Here is a 17,500-nt window from a genome sequence, read left to right as displayed (position 1 = left end):
CACCATGATGTGAAAGTCCATATTGAAGTGGTTCTGCAGATATGCACATAGTGCGTGTAAAGCAATATTTACTACTATTTTCTGATTGCTCAAAGTGTGTCCAGCATATTAGTCACCACCGTCAGATTTTTTTAAAAAGACAATAAAATCAGGTATGCCCAAGGTCATTGTCATTACTTAGGACCCCTTTTCAAACCTTTAGATCTACTGAGTACTTCACCATCACTGAAGCTCCTGTAAGTTTACTAATTTCTCCTCAATTTGATAATTTGTTTGGACACTGGTACTGTCCCAACCATAAACTGTCAACACCGTCGGGGGTTTTAATAGTATTATTGTTACATTAATGTTAATTATATATACTTTTTCAGAAGCGTCATGAAGCCCCTAAGAAACAGAGCGAAAACGAAGTGGCTAATGTGAGCAAAAAATGCACAATATGTAAAAGAGTGTTTTTTTGTCTCACACCGTCAGATGTCACCACCGTCAGATTTTGTTCGGCTCATCATCTTGTTCCATATTTTACTAAATTGTGCTGGTTAATGAAACATTACCAGACATGTTAGTAATAATTGTGACCCAAACTTATACTCCAGCCTCCACTGAGGTGCATTTGGAGGGTTTTTTGTCACAAAACCTGACGGTGGTGACATCTGATGTAGTTCACAAAAAAGCATGTGTTTTACATGTTTTTGACAAGTTTTAAGAATATGCTTCCAAGAAATATTTACAATTATGTTGAATTGTACAAGTAATTCGCTTAAATACAGTAAACTTATTTTTTTACTTCTAATTCTGTCTGACGCTGGTGACAAAACCAAGAAAGAGCCCATTTTATGAAAAATGTAAAACATGGGGAGCTTGGCCAATACATTCACTGCACAGCCAAGACGTTCATCTATGATAATACACCTCTATATTTTGGATTTGAACAACTTAAAACCTGTTTATGCCACATTTTCAATAATCTAGGCCTACTTCCTAGAGTATCTAACAAATGAAGAAAAAACACATGCACAAACATACTGTGCACACACAAAAATAAAGTGTTTATGCTAGATGTCATTGACTTGAGAGGGCTATTTATTTTGCTAAATGTAGGTAATAATTAGGTCACTTTCACCACCTTCAGATTACTGTCACCACCGTCAGTTCTTAAGTCACCACCGTAAGAAGGAGTTTTGGACATTTTAAATGAATGTGCTTACAACATTTTCCTTTGTAGTTGTTGAATTATCAAAGTAATAGCAAATTTAAGCCTACACGAATATTTGTGAAATTACAAAAAATTGTTTGATCTATTTAGCCATTAAGTAAGCATTGTCTGACAGCACATATTTTTAAATTAGAACACATGAAGCAGTATTAAAATAGAATGAAAGTGAATTTTCAACATTTAAAGGCGTATGTGTGAACCAAAAAACACACACAATCACTTAAAAACTCCAGATACATATGCAACCAAATCAATACACTTTGTATTGCTTTTAATTGTGTCTGACGGTGTTGACAAAAAACAAGGTATGATCAGAGAAAAACCTGATTTCTGAAAAAAATGGAAAATGGGGAGATTGGCCTTGTGCATTTCTGAAAAGCCAAGACCTTTGTCTACGAGGATATACCATATTATTTTGTAATTCACTTCGTTTTTTTCTTTCAAGATTACAACCTGTTTTAGCCACTTTCTCAAGAATCAGTGATACAGTACTAAGAATGAAGAGGTGGATCGCACCCAGTTCTTCTTTTCTTTGTAATACTTTTTTTATTTTTCACATAGCAGCACCTGACTGAAACCTGTAACAAATTCTCTCTGCAGTTTTGGAAGCACAGAGACCGAGACAGACAGACATACAGTATACACACACACACACACACACACACACACACACACACACACACACACACACACACACACACACACACACACACACACACACACACACACACACACACACACACACACACACACAGACACACTCACAGATATATATACAGTATACACACACACACACCAAGACAGACAGACAGACAGACAGACAGACAGACAGACAGACATACATACACCCACACACACCTAGACAGACAGACAGACAGACAGACAGACAGACAGACAGACAGACACACACACACAGACACACACACACACCTCTGCATCCATGGTGCATACATAACAATGCCTCCATGCAGGCCTTTATGATGGGAAAACAAAACACACTCTCCCCCTCCCTCTCCTAATCTAATTACTCTCTCACTCACTCACACACACACACACACACACACACACACACACACACACACACACACACACACACACACACACACACACACACACACACACACACACACACACAGAGTGTGAGAGTGAAACAGTGTGAGAGTGAGCGATGACGACAAGAGGACAGAGAACTGCTAATGGGGCCCACACACACACGTACATGTATGCACCCATACACGCATGCACGTGTACACACACACACACACACACACACACACACACACACACACACACACACACACACATACATACACACACACACACACGCGCGCGCGCGCACACACGTACACGCACACATACACACGCACAAACATACACGCACCACACACACACACACAGACACACACGCATACGCATACACACACACACACACACACACACACGTACACGCACACATACACATGCACACACACATACATACACGCACCACACACCAGGCACACACACGTATGCACACATACATACATACACACACACACACACACACACACACACACACACACACACACACACACACACACACACACACACACACACACACACACACACACACACACACACACACACACACACACACACACGCACACGCACACCACAAAAACACACACCTGGTCCAGTGTGGCCTGAATGATCCTGTTTGCAGTGGGGGTTGCATTGTTCTCATGACAACCACCTACTATTTTAAGAATGAGTCGTGTGTGTGTGTGTGTGTGTGTGTGTGTGTGTGTGTGTGTGTGTGTGTGTGTGTGTGTGTGTTCGTGAGTACATGTGTGAGTCGTATGTGTGTGGGTGTGTGTACATGGGCACAGGTGTGTGTGTGTGTGTGTGTGTGTGTGTGTGTGTGTTTGTGTGTGCACATGTGTGAGTTGTATGTGTGTGTGTGTGTGTGTACACGGGCACACGTGTGAGTCGTATGTGTGTGTGTGTGTGCATAATGTTTACCAGAACATCCAGACCTCTCCTTTCATTTTCCTGGTTCTGATCTTAAAAGCTATTGTGTGTGTGTGTGTGTGTGTGTGTGTGTGTGTGTGTGTGTGATACTAATTGGTCACGACGTACAGCAAAGAGCCCTCACAGTCTACGTCTCTCTCTCTCTCACACACACAATTAGACACGCACGCAACGCACGCAACACACACACACACACACACACACACACACACAAACAGTACGCCAAACTACTTTCCAGCCATTACTCCAGACAGTCTACGTCTCTTTCTCTCTCACACACACACACAATTAGACATGCACGCCACACACACATGCACGCCACACACACACACACACAAACACACACTACTCCAAGCTACTTTCCAGCCATTACTTTGAAACCACACGGTGACTCAACCCTATTACATGCATACAAACTTTAAAGCAAGACCTACTTTAAATCCAAAGCACTTACTCATTAAAACTCATTCTTCATAATGCACCCACTTCCTTCCTATAGAGTAGGACAGTGGTTCCCTATCTGTGGGTCAGGGCCCACTGGAGGGTTGTAAAGGTATTGCAAGTGGGCCGTAGAATGGTTTTCTAAAAATATTCCAAAATGTTTGTTTCCTCCTTGTGGAGTATGTATTTCGTATAGAGTAGTGCAAGACAGCGGTTCCCAACCTGTGGGCCAGGGACCCACTGGAGGGCTGTGAAGGTATTGCAATGCCATTTCCCCAAGCAATACGCTAAGTAGTTTTAAATCAGGTCTTAAGAAATGGCTTAAAGCGGGGCAGCACTGAGGACATTTCTAGTCATTGAGCTTGTGTTTTGTGTCTTTGTTGTTATCTAGTGTATTTTGCTGTTGTAGTTTTTTTTTAATCTACTTGACATTGTAATATAATGTAGGCCTATTTGCAAATAGTGCACCCATTGTATTATTGTCATATTTCTGTATCATTATTAATTTTAATCCCTTGTCATATTAACACCTTCCTGTCCAGGGACTACAGATGAAAATTAGCCGTAGGGCTATAATCTGGCTCAACTGTATGTTGTGCACTGTCCCTGTCAAATAAACAATAAATAATAATAAAAAAATGTCAATTCATAAAACTAGTCCCAACCAAATGGGGCTTTAAACAGTCTTGGACCCTCTGTGCTACACCTTGCCCAGACCAGTTGCCTTGCTGGCCTGGGGTCCGTTTCTCGATTATTGTTGTTGCTAATCGTCTTAAGACCATCTTAAGACGTAAAACCATTCCCTTGGATTTAGTGGTGAGCGACACTGTCAAGATGCAATTGAGTCGCTCGTACGACGGACTTTGCTAACGACGATAGCAAAAACGCTTTCGAGAAACGGACCCCTGGACTGGGTAAGTGTGCATGTGTGGTCAAAGTCAGACTGTGTGTAGTGTGCTGTGTGAAGTGTGTGTTTGTATGAATCAGAACATTCTGTAATGTGGGGGTGGTGCACATGCATGTGTGTGTGTGACATTTTGTGCCTGCCTCATGTTAAAAGATAGTGTGTGCTCCACAGTATGCTTTCATAAGAGGTGTGTTGTTTTAATCTGGTCACTATCCAGCATGCACACATGCACGCACGCACACACGCACAGACACACACACACAATCCAGCTCCCGGTGCAGTGCAGAGGGAAGGATGCAGGAAGCGGAAAAGTGCCCTGTCAGGCCTCTCTCTCTCTCTCTCTCTCACACACACACTATCTCTCTTTCTCTCTCTCTCAAGCACTCACGCACGCACGCACACGCACACGCACACGCACACACTCGGTGCATCACACACACACACACACACACAGAGATATGGACCAGGCGAAATATGAGCCTCCTGTATTTCCATGAGGGCCTCGGTGTGTCATGCAGGTACGAGGTGTGTGTGTGTAGAACAGTGTGTGTGTAGGTGTGTGCACTGGAACATGAAAACACTGGTAGGAAGTGTGTGTGTGTGTGTGTTCGTTACTGTGTGTGCGCACACGTGTGTGTGTGTGTGTGTGTGTGTGTGTGCGCGTTACAGTGTGTGTGTGTGTGTGCGTTACAGTGTGTGTGTGTGTGTGTTTGTGGAGATCAGTATGAGATTGGCCCTCTGCCCTCTGGTGGGAACTCTACATTTCCTTTCGCCTTTGACTTCCCACAATCCTTCACTTCCTCCTGCTGCCATGGCAACACGGCAACAGATCAACACAGTGCCCCGCTGCACTGCACTGTACACAGCTACTAACAAAAGGAGCCATCAAACTCCACGAGTATTTACATTACTATCGTATGTGTGTGTGTGTGTGTGTGTGTGTGTGTGTGTTCGAGTGTGTGTGGAGCTAGAGAGAGCAAAAAGTCTGTGTCCAATTTGAAGTCTGTCGGGAGAGAATGACAAGTGTGAGAGAATGACACACGCACACACACGCACGAACACACACGCTCGCTCACACACACACAAACACGCACGCACGCGCGCGCACAGACAAAAGAGCACAGGACAACAGTCTTTATTTAAATGACTCGTTTATTAAGTTTTACAAATAAAGTAACAAATTTCGTTTTTTGTTTTTATTGGAGCGCGGGTCAAGCGCGGGTTGGTAAGAAGCTTTAACACCCTATTTACTTACTTAGTGCAAAACACACTTACATGTAGCCAGTACGCCCTACTACAGCCTTTTTATTTGGTTTTAAAACTTTTATCTCGCTTTTTTTATTTAAACATTTTGTACATTGTGTTAAATAGCAAGAACAAGGAGAAAAAAAAAAACCACACACACACACACATACATACCACTTGAATTATAGGTTGCCGGAAATGATCCGAGAGAGAGAGAGAGAGAGAGAAAGAGAGAGAGAGAGAGAGAGAGAGAGAGAGAGAGAGAGAGAGAGAGAGAGAGAAAGAGAGAGAGAGAGAGAGAGAGATGGAAGAGATGAGAAGTGAGGGATGGGAGTGTCTGAAGTCAAGTGTGTGTGTTGAGATGGAAAGAGTAGTAAAAAAACAAAAGAAGAAGAAGAATAACTTAATGGTGTAATAATGGTCAGTAGCATTGAATAAAGGTAATCTCTGTCCACAGGGTGTGTGTATGTGTGTGTGTGTGTGTGTGTGTGTGTGTGTGTGTGTGTGTGTGTGTGTGTGTGAGAGAGAGACAAATAAAGGGCATTGCGAGTGGATTAAGAAGCCAAAACACACACCCTACTACTAACTGTTCATGTGCATTACCGTCTGGGTGTTACAGCACACACACACACACAGAAGTGTGAACTCAGAACGCACACACACATGCACACTAACACACACGCACAGAAGTGTGAACTCTCAATACACACACTTGCACACCAATACCGGTGTGAGCCCAGCGATGCAGGGTCTCCATCCGTGAGTGTGTTACTATGAAATCAGTCCTACAGCAGGACCTAGCGGCAGCAGTACGATCAGACCATGCGCTATGCTACACTCATGCCCTGGAGTGAGAGTCCACTGTGCATGCGTGTGTGCGTGTGTGCGTGTGTGCTTGCTGGGCCAAACAGTGTGTGTCGCTTTTATTTCAAAGATGCGGGAGACAGCAATTATCTGCGTGTGCGCGTGCGTTTGTGTGTGTGTGTGTGCGCGCGTGAGTCTGTGTGTGCGCATAAGAGCAGGAAGTGAAGGAACTTCCCAATCCTCAGCAGTGTTGCACGACGACGACAAAGGCAACAGAATAAAAACAAATAACAATCCAGTTGGTCTGCGTGTGTGAGTGTGTGTGTCTGTGTAAGTGTATAAAACGGCCTTCTGTATGATGGCACTGTGTGTGTGTGTGTGTGTTATGACCAGTGGCTACAGTGGCACCACACACACTAGCGTAGCTGGCATGTTATTTTTAAGCAGTGTTGGCATCTAGGAATCAGCTTCAAGTCACGCATGTGTGTGTGTGTGTGTGTGTGTGTGTGGGTGTGTGTACCAGACATTTTACAGAGACACCGCTAAGCACTAAGGAAAGGCTCGCTAAGCAAAGAGTGTGTGTGTGTGTGTGTGTGTGTGTGTGTGTGTGTGTGTGTGTGTGTGTGTGTGTTTGTAAGCGTCAGTAGTTTAAGGTGACGTTTGTTTATCAGACAGACACTCTCACCCTAATCTACAGATCAGGTGAGACTACATTTTGATTTCTGTACAAGTAGGAAACTAACACGTTTTCATAGCGCTGTGTGAGTGATCATGTGTGTGTGTGTGCCTAGGGTGACCCATTCGAAAGACGAGGTTGTTGCCACAGTAACGTGCTCACACTTTCTGGGGTGCAGGGGGGCGTAACACTGACCGGGATAGGAGCTCAGACTGTGTGTGTGTGTGTGTGTGTGTGTGTGTGTGTGTGTGTGTGTGTGTGTGTTCAATGGGGGCTGGCTGGGGAGAGACACTGCCATCTGCTGGTAGCCGTGAGCACTTCTGGTGTTGCTAGGAGAGACTGCTCTTTTAACACTAGTGGCTAACAGCTAATGCTAGCATTAATGCTGAACCGCTAATGCTAACTCACCGGCCCACCGTTCCATACTCATCCCATACAGTCATTCCATACCGTTGTGCGCTAACGGCTAAATGCTAACAGCGAATGATAACTCTTTTAATGGCACGCACGTCCAATGTTCAGCAGTTAATACTAATTCACCTGCCCCATCGCTCCATACTTCACTACTTCACGACAACTAGCTAGTGCATTAATGCTAACAAAGACCTGTAAACTGTGACTCGACTACCAAATTCTGCTTTCCGTCAACAGCTAATGCTAACCGAGAATAATCACGGTCCTTATAGAAGCTCAACACTTTGAAGTGCTATGGTAACCGCTAATGCAAAGTGTCCGGTATTCCACAATCTAAGTTAACGGAAAGCGTAAACCATTAAGGCTAACGCTGATGCTATCTTGCTTCCTCACTATTCCATCATCCTGATGTGTTTTTGCAAACACATACTTCACCCAATTCAAGTCCAACCATGATCACACACACACACACACACACACACACACACACACACACACACACACACACACACACACACACACACACACACACACACACACACACACACACACACACACACACACACACACACACACACACACACGTGAACTGCTCTAGATGGTTATTAGTTAAGTTTCTAACTCGCACACTTTTGTGTTAATCGGTTTAGAGAACACACACATACACCCACTTACTGGTACACACTAACCTCTTCCTTAGCTAACCTTCCCCTCTTCTCTCTCTCTCTGTCCCCACTAAACCAAACACCAGCGCTGACACACAGCTGCAGTACTCATAGAGACCACCAGATGGCACTGTTCACCATTGCACTGCGCTGTGCTCTCCCTCTGCGCCCCCAAAACGCAACACATCACACTGAGCCTGTACCACACAACAGCGCACGCACACACACACACACAAAAACACACACACATTCAACTCGACGAAGCACACACACACACACACACACACACACACACACACACACACACACACACACACACACACACACACACACACACACACACACACACACACACACACACACACACACACACACACAAAGAGCTCCAACGTTACGTTCACAGACTCAACTCGAGGTAAAGACACATAAGGCAAGGCACTAAAACCGTCCAACGAAGCCATTGATTGGGAGTGGGGTTGGGGTGGGGTGGGAGATTGTTGGTTCTGAGAACAGGACGGGACGGGATGGATCCATACTGAAGGACGTGGATCCCATAGGCACGGGGACGGGCATGGGGACGGGCACGGGGTCCAGAAAGGACAACAGGGTTCTGAGGAGTTTGGGGATGGGGGTGCGGGTGGTTGGGGTTTTCAAGTACGTTCATGAAACCATTGTACATTCACATTTATCATCGCATTTTTCTGTGTTTATTTATGTTGTTGTGTTGTTGTTGTTGTTGTTGTTGTTGTTGTGTGCTCCTCTGCACCTCTTCTCTCTTTCACAGCTCCACATGTGCGGGCAACTGGGCCGAACCAAATCCAAACCGGACCATATGACCCCCCTCAAAGCTACAGGACATCAGAACCGGGCCATACGACCCCCTCAAAGATAAAGGACATCGAAACCAGCCCATATACGATGACCCAAAGCTATAGGGCATCAGAACCAGCTCCTATCTGATGAGCCAAAGCTACAGCACAGGGCATACACAGCCAAGGGAGAACTAATGGGGGGGGTGGTCAGCCTAGAGGGGACTGGGGAGCCAATCAGAAATGAGATATGAATGGAAGCTTCGTCCAGCCCCACAAAGGTAAAGAAGGATGGGCTGGGGTTCCATGTTTTCTCCGCCTATCCTCTCCTCTCCTCTCAACACCCTTGGTTGCCAAGGCAACGGAGTCAAGCAGATACTGGAACTTTGGGTGGAGCGAGAGAGATGGGCAGTGTGCTTTCAGACAAAGTGGGGGAGTCTGTGTGTGTTTGTGTGTGTGTGTTTGTGTGAGGAACATTTATGTGTGCTGTGCATGTGTGTAGTATATTGACAGCATTGCACTCAGGGTTGTCTCATGCACGGTCGGTCACACACACACACGGCGTGGGGTCTGGACCTTATTACAGCACTTATCAAGGAGAGGGAGCAACACAAGCAAAAACATCCCACAAACTGACAAATCGATAAAAATAAAAAAAAGACACAAAAACGGATGAAAATAAAGAGTTGAGTTCTCAACAAAAAAAATGCAAAATAGGCAGATCTGTACATGGACAGTGGTGGGTTTTTTTCTTCCCCATCATCACATGAAGGCCACTTGTGTTTGCGTGCCGGGTCAACGACGTCCAAAAAGGAATTGTCATTCAGTGTAACGGATGCCTTCTGCTGATTGCAACTGTAAGAAACATGACTCTTTTTATTTTATTTTTTTCCCCAGTGAATTAATGAAAGCCTCGGCTGTCATTCATTCACTTGAAACAATTTTAAAATCATGTTTTTTTTTTTACCGGTACAGTCAGTAGAAGGTATCCGTTACACTGAATGACAATTCCTTTTTGGACGTCTTTGACCCGTCTAAGCGGGCGGGCGGGCACGTTACTCTTCTACCATCGACACCAACCTCCAACATTTATATTTATATTTATTGCATCTCATGGCACACGTGGCAAGGAGAGGCGATCGCGGGGGGGGCGGGGGTTAAGCCAACACACACACAGGCACGCACGCATGCACGCATGAACACACACGCCTTCAGCAACAGTATAACCGTGTTCTTTCATCAATGGAGGAGGGGGGGTTTTAAGGATGGGATAAAACTATACTTTTAGGTTACATAGCTGTACCTCAGTCTTAACCATCACTCCCCCCCCACACACACACACTTCAAACTCTCATCATTCTCTGTGTATCCCACCCTCTCACACACGCACACACACACCTCATTGCCAACATTCACTATATAAATCATAAAACCAACCCCTCTCCAACCCCATACTAAAGGGTAGGTGGAGTTTCGATCCTCACAGCCTATCAGATCAGAGTGAAGCCATTCCAGTCCACCAATCCCGTTCCTGCTTTCTTCTTTGGCGGCAGAACAGAACGTTGCATTGCATTTGCACACGTGTGTGTGTGTGTGTGTGTGTGTGTGTGTGTGTGTGTGTGTGTGTGTGTGTGTGTGTGTGTGTCTCCGTCCGTAAGTCTCTGCTCAGCGCCAACCAACCAACCAACACACCTCTGTATCCATGGTGACGGGGAGGGGATCCATCCCATCATATGCTTTTCCAGCTTCAGGGGGGCAGACAGAGTGGAGAGGAGAGGAGGAGGAGAGGAGGGCCTTTGGCCTTGAGGACAACATACTTGCTGTATCACACACACACACACGCACACTTTCTCAATCTTTTTCTCTCTCGTGCTCACACACATAGTCTTAGCTCCAGCCTTTCGAGGAGGAAAAACAGAATAGCTGGGCAATCACTAGTCCTTTGAATCAGTCTATCTGTCCGTCCGTCCATGCTTTTGTCCGTCCATCCGTCTCTCCGTCCATCCTTTGTCCTTGCCAGCCTGTGTGTCCTCTCAGTGCCCACCCCTCGTGGTGGCTTAGTAATGATGGTGATAATGGTGATGGTTGGTGGGTGTGAGGTTGTTTTTGGCGCCACCTGGTGAGCAAAGCATGTAAGCGCACATCACGTCACGGCCCCGTTCAACTGGGGCCCCTTATGTGGTCCGCATGTTGGCGCCGCCCGCTTGGTTTGCCACGGCCTTTTGCAGGGGCAGTGCGTGCGTATGCGCGTGGGCGTGCGTGTGGTGGAAGGGCTGCATGGGGTTGGTTGTCGTAGCAACGCTGGAGGAGGAGACGACAGCAGAGGAGGTCTGGAGCGGGGGCATCTGAGGGGTACTGCTGGACGAGGTGGGGGCCAGGAGGCCCGTCGCCGCCGCGGTGACCGAGGAGACGGAGGAGGAGTAAGGGGGGGGCCAGGCGGAGGACGACCCCGTGCTGGAGTAAGGTGCAGACGTGTGTGAGTGTGGGTGTGTGGGGTAGCCAACTACCCCAACCCCGACCCCGACCCCCACAAGGGGGGGCATGGTGTTGGCGCTGGTGGCCGAGCACATGGAGCCTTTGCGGGTGCCCAGCGAGGTAGCGGACGAGGGGGCGGCGGCGGCACCCCCCAGGGATGAGGACGAGCCCCCACCACCGCCCAGGCCGGGGCACAGCTGGCCCGGAGCGGAGAACTTACGGCCCATGTTGACCGGAGGGAGCACCTAGAGACAGGAGAGGGGGGAGAGGGGGTAGGAGGAGAGAGAGAGAGAGGGGGGAGGCGGGGAGGAGTAGAATAGAGGAGAGGAGAGAGAGAGGGGCGGGAGGAGTAGAATAGAGGAGAGGAGAGAGAGGGGGGGGGAGGAGTAGAATAGAGGAGAGGAGAGAGAGAGGGGCGGGAGGAGTAGAATAGAGGAGAGGAGAGAGGGGAGGGGGAGGAGAGGAGAGGAGAGGAGGAGAGGAGAGAGAGAGGATGGGGGAGGAGAGGAGAGAAGAGGAGAGGAGAAGAGAGAAAGAGAGAGAGAGAGAGAGAGAGAGAAGAGGAGAGGGGGGAGGGAGAGCGAGAGGTGAGAGGAGAGGAGAGGGAGAGGAGGAGGGGAGAAAGATGAGAAAGAGAGAGAGAGAGAGAGAGGGAGAGGAGGAGAGGAGGAGAGGAGAGAGAGGGAGGAGGAGAGAGAGAAGGGGGGAAGAGGAGAGGGAGAGAGGAGAGGGGGAGAGGAGAGTGAGAGAGATGGGGGAGAGGAGAGGGAAGGAGAGATGAGGAGACGAGAGAGGATGGGAGGAGAGGATAGAGAGAGGAGAGGAGAGGAGAAGAGAGGGGGAGAGGAGAGGAGGAGAGAGGGAGTGGAGAAGAGAGGAGAGAGAGGAGAGAGAGGAGAGAGAGAGAGGGGGATGAGGAGAGAGGGGAGAGAGGAGAGACAGAGAAAGAGAGAGAGAGAGAGAGGAGAGGGAGAGGAGAGGAGAGAGAGAGAGAAGCGGGGACACAAGAGGAAAGGAGTAACGTGAAAAGTTTGTATGTGTTCATGTGTGTGCATTTTTCAGTTTGGTTTATTTGATAGGGACAGATACACATCATGTAGGCTATACTAGCCCAACAGAATGCAGTCATAGCATTTATAGCCTTAGCTAATTTCCAATGCCCGTCCCTATGTGTGAGTCATGTGTCTCTTTCTGACATGTTTATACCTCGTTTTGATACATGGTCCCTGGTCGAAAAGAAACGCAGCGGCTCGATGAATCCCTCCCTACATAAACAGCTGTCTGATCAGACATGACTTTCGTCGTAAGGCTGCTAAGGCATTCCTTACAAAAGGCACTAACCAGAGCGCTGTCCTGCGACGTAGTCACAGCGATGCTATGGTTGGAGTTACGTTCTTCAAATTAGTGCAGTGTTTCCCAACCAGGGGTACGTGTACCACTAGGGGTACGCGAGCACACTGCAGGGGGTACTTGGAAAAATGTAATTTTAACAAATGCATGGAGCATAGTCACACTGCAATACAAAAAGTGATGCAAAACTTGAGTTAGGGGTACTCATGGCACAACAAAAAGGCTTAGGGGGTACATCAGACAAAAAAGGTTGGGAAACACTGCATTAGTGCATAGCTTACGTAGGCTAGTTGACTAGTCTAAGACAAACAGACGACAGAATCGTAAAATAGGCTATTTAACAACATCATACCTATTTAGATACTACAATGTTGACTTCTCACTTCAGTTTTAATATCTACGAAATGAAGCGTCAAACTAAAAGACTGTTTAAGGTAGTAGATCGGGTGGCAGCCATGTTTGTTTTCAGGTTCCCTGTTGAGCGGGAACTGACGCACAGCATTTTGGGTAGTAGGCAGCATCTGATGTTGCACTCAAACATCCTAGCCTGGTTCTCACCGACGGTGCGTGCGTGTAGCGCCGGAGCCCCCTGGTGAAGCGGCGCTACACAAACTACCGTCTGGTAGCGCTGCCATTAACATGCTCTTCTCTAATAGAAAATAAACGGAGCATTTATTGCTTAAATATCAACGGCAGCTCGTATTGATGAGTCACATGACAGATTATAGACTATATTGACTCTTTAGAGATGAACAGAAAACATTTTTGGAGGAATTTGTTGGTGGTGAGTTGCAATAAATGCACCATTTATTTTCTGACTCGAGAAGAACATGTTCAGTGCTACCAGACGGTAGTTTGAGTGCACACACACACTCTCGGTGAGAAACAGGCAACAATTATCCCTGTCACGCCCACAATTTTAGACAACTGCCAATGGAGGAAATAAACCATTTTTTGTTTGGAATGACTGATTACTCCATGTCCAGTGTGTGTGTGTATACCTCTTGTTTGTGGCCGTGTGTCTTGGTGGTATGCCTCTTGCCCTGTGACAGGCTCATGGCGTCGCGTGTGTGTGTGTGTGTGTGTGTGTGTGTGTGTGTGTGTGTGTGTGTGTGTGTGTGTGTGTGTGTGTGTACCTCTTGTGTCTTGGTGGTATGCCTCTTGCCCTGTGACAGGCTCATGGCGTCTCGTGTGTGTGTGTGTGTGTGTGTGTGTGTGTGTGTGTGTGTGTGTGTGTGTGTACCTCTTGTATCTTGGTGGTATGCCTCTTGCCCTGTGGCAGGCTCATGGCGTCTCGTGTGTGTGTGTGTGTGTGTGTGTGTGTGTGTGTGTGTGTGTGTGTGTGTGTGTGTGTGTGTGTGTGTGTACCTCTTGTGTCTTGGCGGTATGCCTCTTGCCCTGTGACAGGCTCATGGCGTCTCGTGCCCAGTTGTCCACCAGCTTGTGGAGGTCGTCGGTGAAGGTGCCCTTGCGGCTCTGGGCGCTGGGGAGGGAGTTGGAGTTGGCGTTGGGGTTGGAGTGGGGGGGCCCCAGGGCCCCAGCTGGCGGGACGCTGGCGCCGCTCGAGGGGGGCCCCCCCTGAGCCACCGTCGGGCCTGGGCCCGGGCCGCTCACCCCGGTAGTACTGCTCGTCCCTGGGGGAGGGGAGAGGGGGGGAGGCGGGGAGGGTGGTGGAGGTTAGAGTTATGCTCCTGATACACACAATATAGAGGGCAACATTTAGAGCAATGTTGCTGGGCAACGACATGACAGGCCCTCGATTTTCCGAAGAAATTATTAGAAAATAAAGGACAAAGGATAAATGAAAAGAAAAGAAATAAATAAATAAATTAAGTTTACTGCTGACTTAAGTTCCCCAATTTTCCGATAACAATGATAAAAATAAAGAATAAATGAAAAAAATGAAATAAAAAATTGTCTACTGCTGGCTCAAGTTCTCCTGATATAACGGTTTTAGCAATGTCGAAATGAAATCTTACAGCATTGTTGTCCAAAAGCATTGCACAAAATGTTGCCTTGTGCATCCTCACCTTAACTGTGGTGTTTCAAGATTGGAGTAGAGACACCAATTCAGTGTGTGTGTGTGTGTGTGTGTGTGTGTGTGTGTGTGTGTGTGTGTGTGTGTGTGTGTGTGTGTGTGTGTGTGTGTTGTAGCGCTGAACCCAGAGAGAGATATGAACTAAAAGTACAAAACAGAACAAAGTGTGTGTGCACATGTGTATGAGTGTGCGCGCGCGCGCGTGTGTGTGTGTGTGTGTGTGTGTGTGTGTGTGTGTGTGTGTGTGTGTGTGTTTGCATCGGCTTGCTGCGCATGTATGGGGGTGGGTTGCAGCACTTGAACCCAAGAAGATAGAGAGACACAGCGAGAGCGAGAGCGAAAGGGAGAATAGAAGAGAGAGGAGGCGAGAGAGGGAGAATACGAGAGAGAGAGAGAGAGAGAGAGGGAGAATACGAGAGAGAGAGCGAGAGCGAAAGGGAGAATACGAGAGAGAGAGAGGAGGCGAGAGTGTGCAGACAGACAGACAGGACAGGTAGCCAGCCAGCCAGCCAAGACAGGACAGCACCTGGGGGTCCGTTCTGAGCCTAACGGGTCTTTCCTACGCGTGGAACCAGAACCGGTCCAGCCTGGAACACAAGCAAGATAAAGGGGTGCGGTGGAGGAGAAGAGACACACAACACACACGTTAGCCACGCCGCTACACGCGCTACATAGACCACCATCCAGGGGGTTAAGAGGACCGGGGGTGGGGGTGGGTTTGTTGTGGGGTTGGGGTTGGTTGGTGTGGACAGTGGGGGTGTGGTTGGGGTTGGTTGGTGTGGACAGTGGGGGTGTGGGAGTCAAACGAGCTGTCGGGGGTGGGGGTGGGTTTGTTGTGGTTGGTGTGGTCAGAGGGGGTGGGGGGCAGAACATACACCACCGCATCCATGACCATCCAGGGTGTTAGGATGAGACCGAGGGTGGGGGTGGGTTTTGTGTGTTTGGTGTGGACAGAGGGGTAGGAAGACACGTTAGCCACACCGCTACACGCGCTACATAGACCACCATCCAGGGGGTTAAGAGGACCGGGGGTGGGGGTGGGGGTGGGTTTGTTGTGGTTGGTGTGGGGTTGGGGTTTGTTGGTGTGGACAGTGGGGGTGTGGTTGGTTGATTGGGGGGGTGGGGTTCAGACGAGCCGCCGTGCTACATAGACCACCATCCAGGGGGCTAAGACCAGGGGTGGGGGTGGGGGTGGGGGTGGGGGTGGGTTTGTTGTGGTTGGTGTGGGGTTGGGGTTGGTTGGTGTGGACAGTGGGGGTGTGGTTGGTTGATTGGTGTGGGGGTGGTTGGTGTGGCGTTGGTTGGTTGCTGTGGACCGTGGGCGCTGGGGTTGGTTGGTGTGGACAGTGGGCGCTGGGGTTGGTTGGTGTGGTCAGAGGGGGTGGGGGTCAAACGAGTTGTCGGGGGTGGGCTTGATGTGGTTGGTGTGGAGGACAGAGGGGTAGGAAGGCAGGTCAGGGGTGGGGGTGGGTTGGTGTGGGTGTGGGGGTGTGGTTGGGTTGCAGAGAGGGGGTGGGGGTGGTTTGTGTGGTTTGGACAGAGGGGATGTGGTTGGTTGGTGTGGACGGTGTGGTTGGGGTGTGGGGGTGTGTGTCAGACGAGGTGGGGTAACCCCAACTGCTTCAAGTCATGGCGGAGATTGGGGGTGTTAAGGGTCTCAAGATCTTTCCAGTTAATTGTATAAGTGAAATAATATTTTTTAAAAATCATATTTATTATGGATCGGGGGTGTTAAGTGTCTCAAGATCTTTCCAGTTTATTGTATTATTATTATTATTATTATTATTATTATGTTTAATTATATATATTTATTATAAAAGCTGCTGCAGTTAGCGGAGACAGCACTAGAGGGCTGCAGAGGTCAGTCTGAGCAGCATTTCCTTGATACTACAAGAGAGAATCTTCTTGGAATACTAGATACAGGATATTTAAAAGGCCTTAAGTGCTTAAATGACTTTGAAAAGAAGGAAGCTGCTGCTCCAGGTTTATTAACACTAATTAGTGTTAATAAACCTGGAGCAGCAACAGTGTGCGGACCTTCCTTCTTTTCATGTTTAATCGTGTTTAAGTCTGGCACCTGTTTAATCTGGATGTGCGCGCTCTCCAAAACGCTACTTAAATCACTTTCCCATGAAGCTTTACAAAACAAAAGCTGAAAAAAAAAAAGCCTATACTTAACGCTAAGAAATATTTTCAAAACTAAGTTCTAGAGCCAAGTGCATGCAGCACAGCTATCCTTCTGTCCAACACAGTGGAAAAAGCAGTGATAATTGCGGACATGTCCACAAAATGACTGATACGGATGTGTACGTACACAGCACAGCTTAATCTGCCTACAGGTATGTTGGGTTCTTCTGAGTATAGCTGGTGTCAACCTACTGTAACTTGGCAGCTTGTCAAACTCCAGAGATGGCCATGATAGCTTTTTTCCCTTCTTTTATTTTTAAAAT

At 47.7% G+C, this 17,500-nt stretch overlaps 1 protein-coding gene across 1 annotated transcript in view; it reads right to left on the bottom strand.

Moving 5' to 3' along the window:
- Positions 1-10,572: 10,572 nt before the first annotated feature.
- Positions 10,573-17,500, bottom strand: part of LOC134443101 (serine/threonine-protein kinase WNK1-like) — a 168,646-nt gene continuing 161,718 nt past the window's right edge. The window contains exons 37-40 of the mRNA XM_063193035.1: positions 16,141-16,374; positions 15,722-15,859; positions 14,381-14,646; positions 10,573-11,907 (exon numbers count right to left, since the gene is read on the bottom strand). Of these exons, the coding sequence (XP_063049105.1) occupies positions 11,362-11,907; positions 14,381-14,646; positions 15,722-15,859; positions 16,141-16,374 (1,184 nt within the window). The 3' untranslated portion in view covers positions 10,573-11,361. The remainder of the gene's footprint in view (positions 11,908-14,380; positions 14,647-15,721; positions 15,860-16,140; positions 16,375-17,500) is intronic.

Source organism: Engraulis encrasicolus, unplaced genomic scaffold (genome assembly GCF_034702125.1).
Source record: "Engraulis encrasicolus isolate BLACKSEA-1 unplaced genomic scaffold, IST_EnEncr_1.0 scaffold_28_np1212, whole genome shotgun sequence".
NCBI lineage: Eukaryota > Metazoa > Chordata > Actinopteri > Clupeiformes > Engraulidae > Engraulis > Engraulis encrasicolus.
Note: the sequence above shows the minus strand (reverse complement) of the source record. Positions and strands in the feature narration are given on the sequence as shown.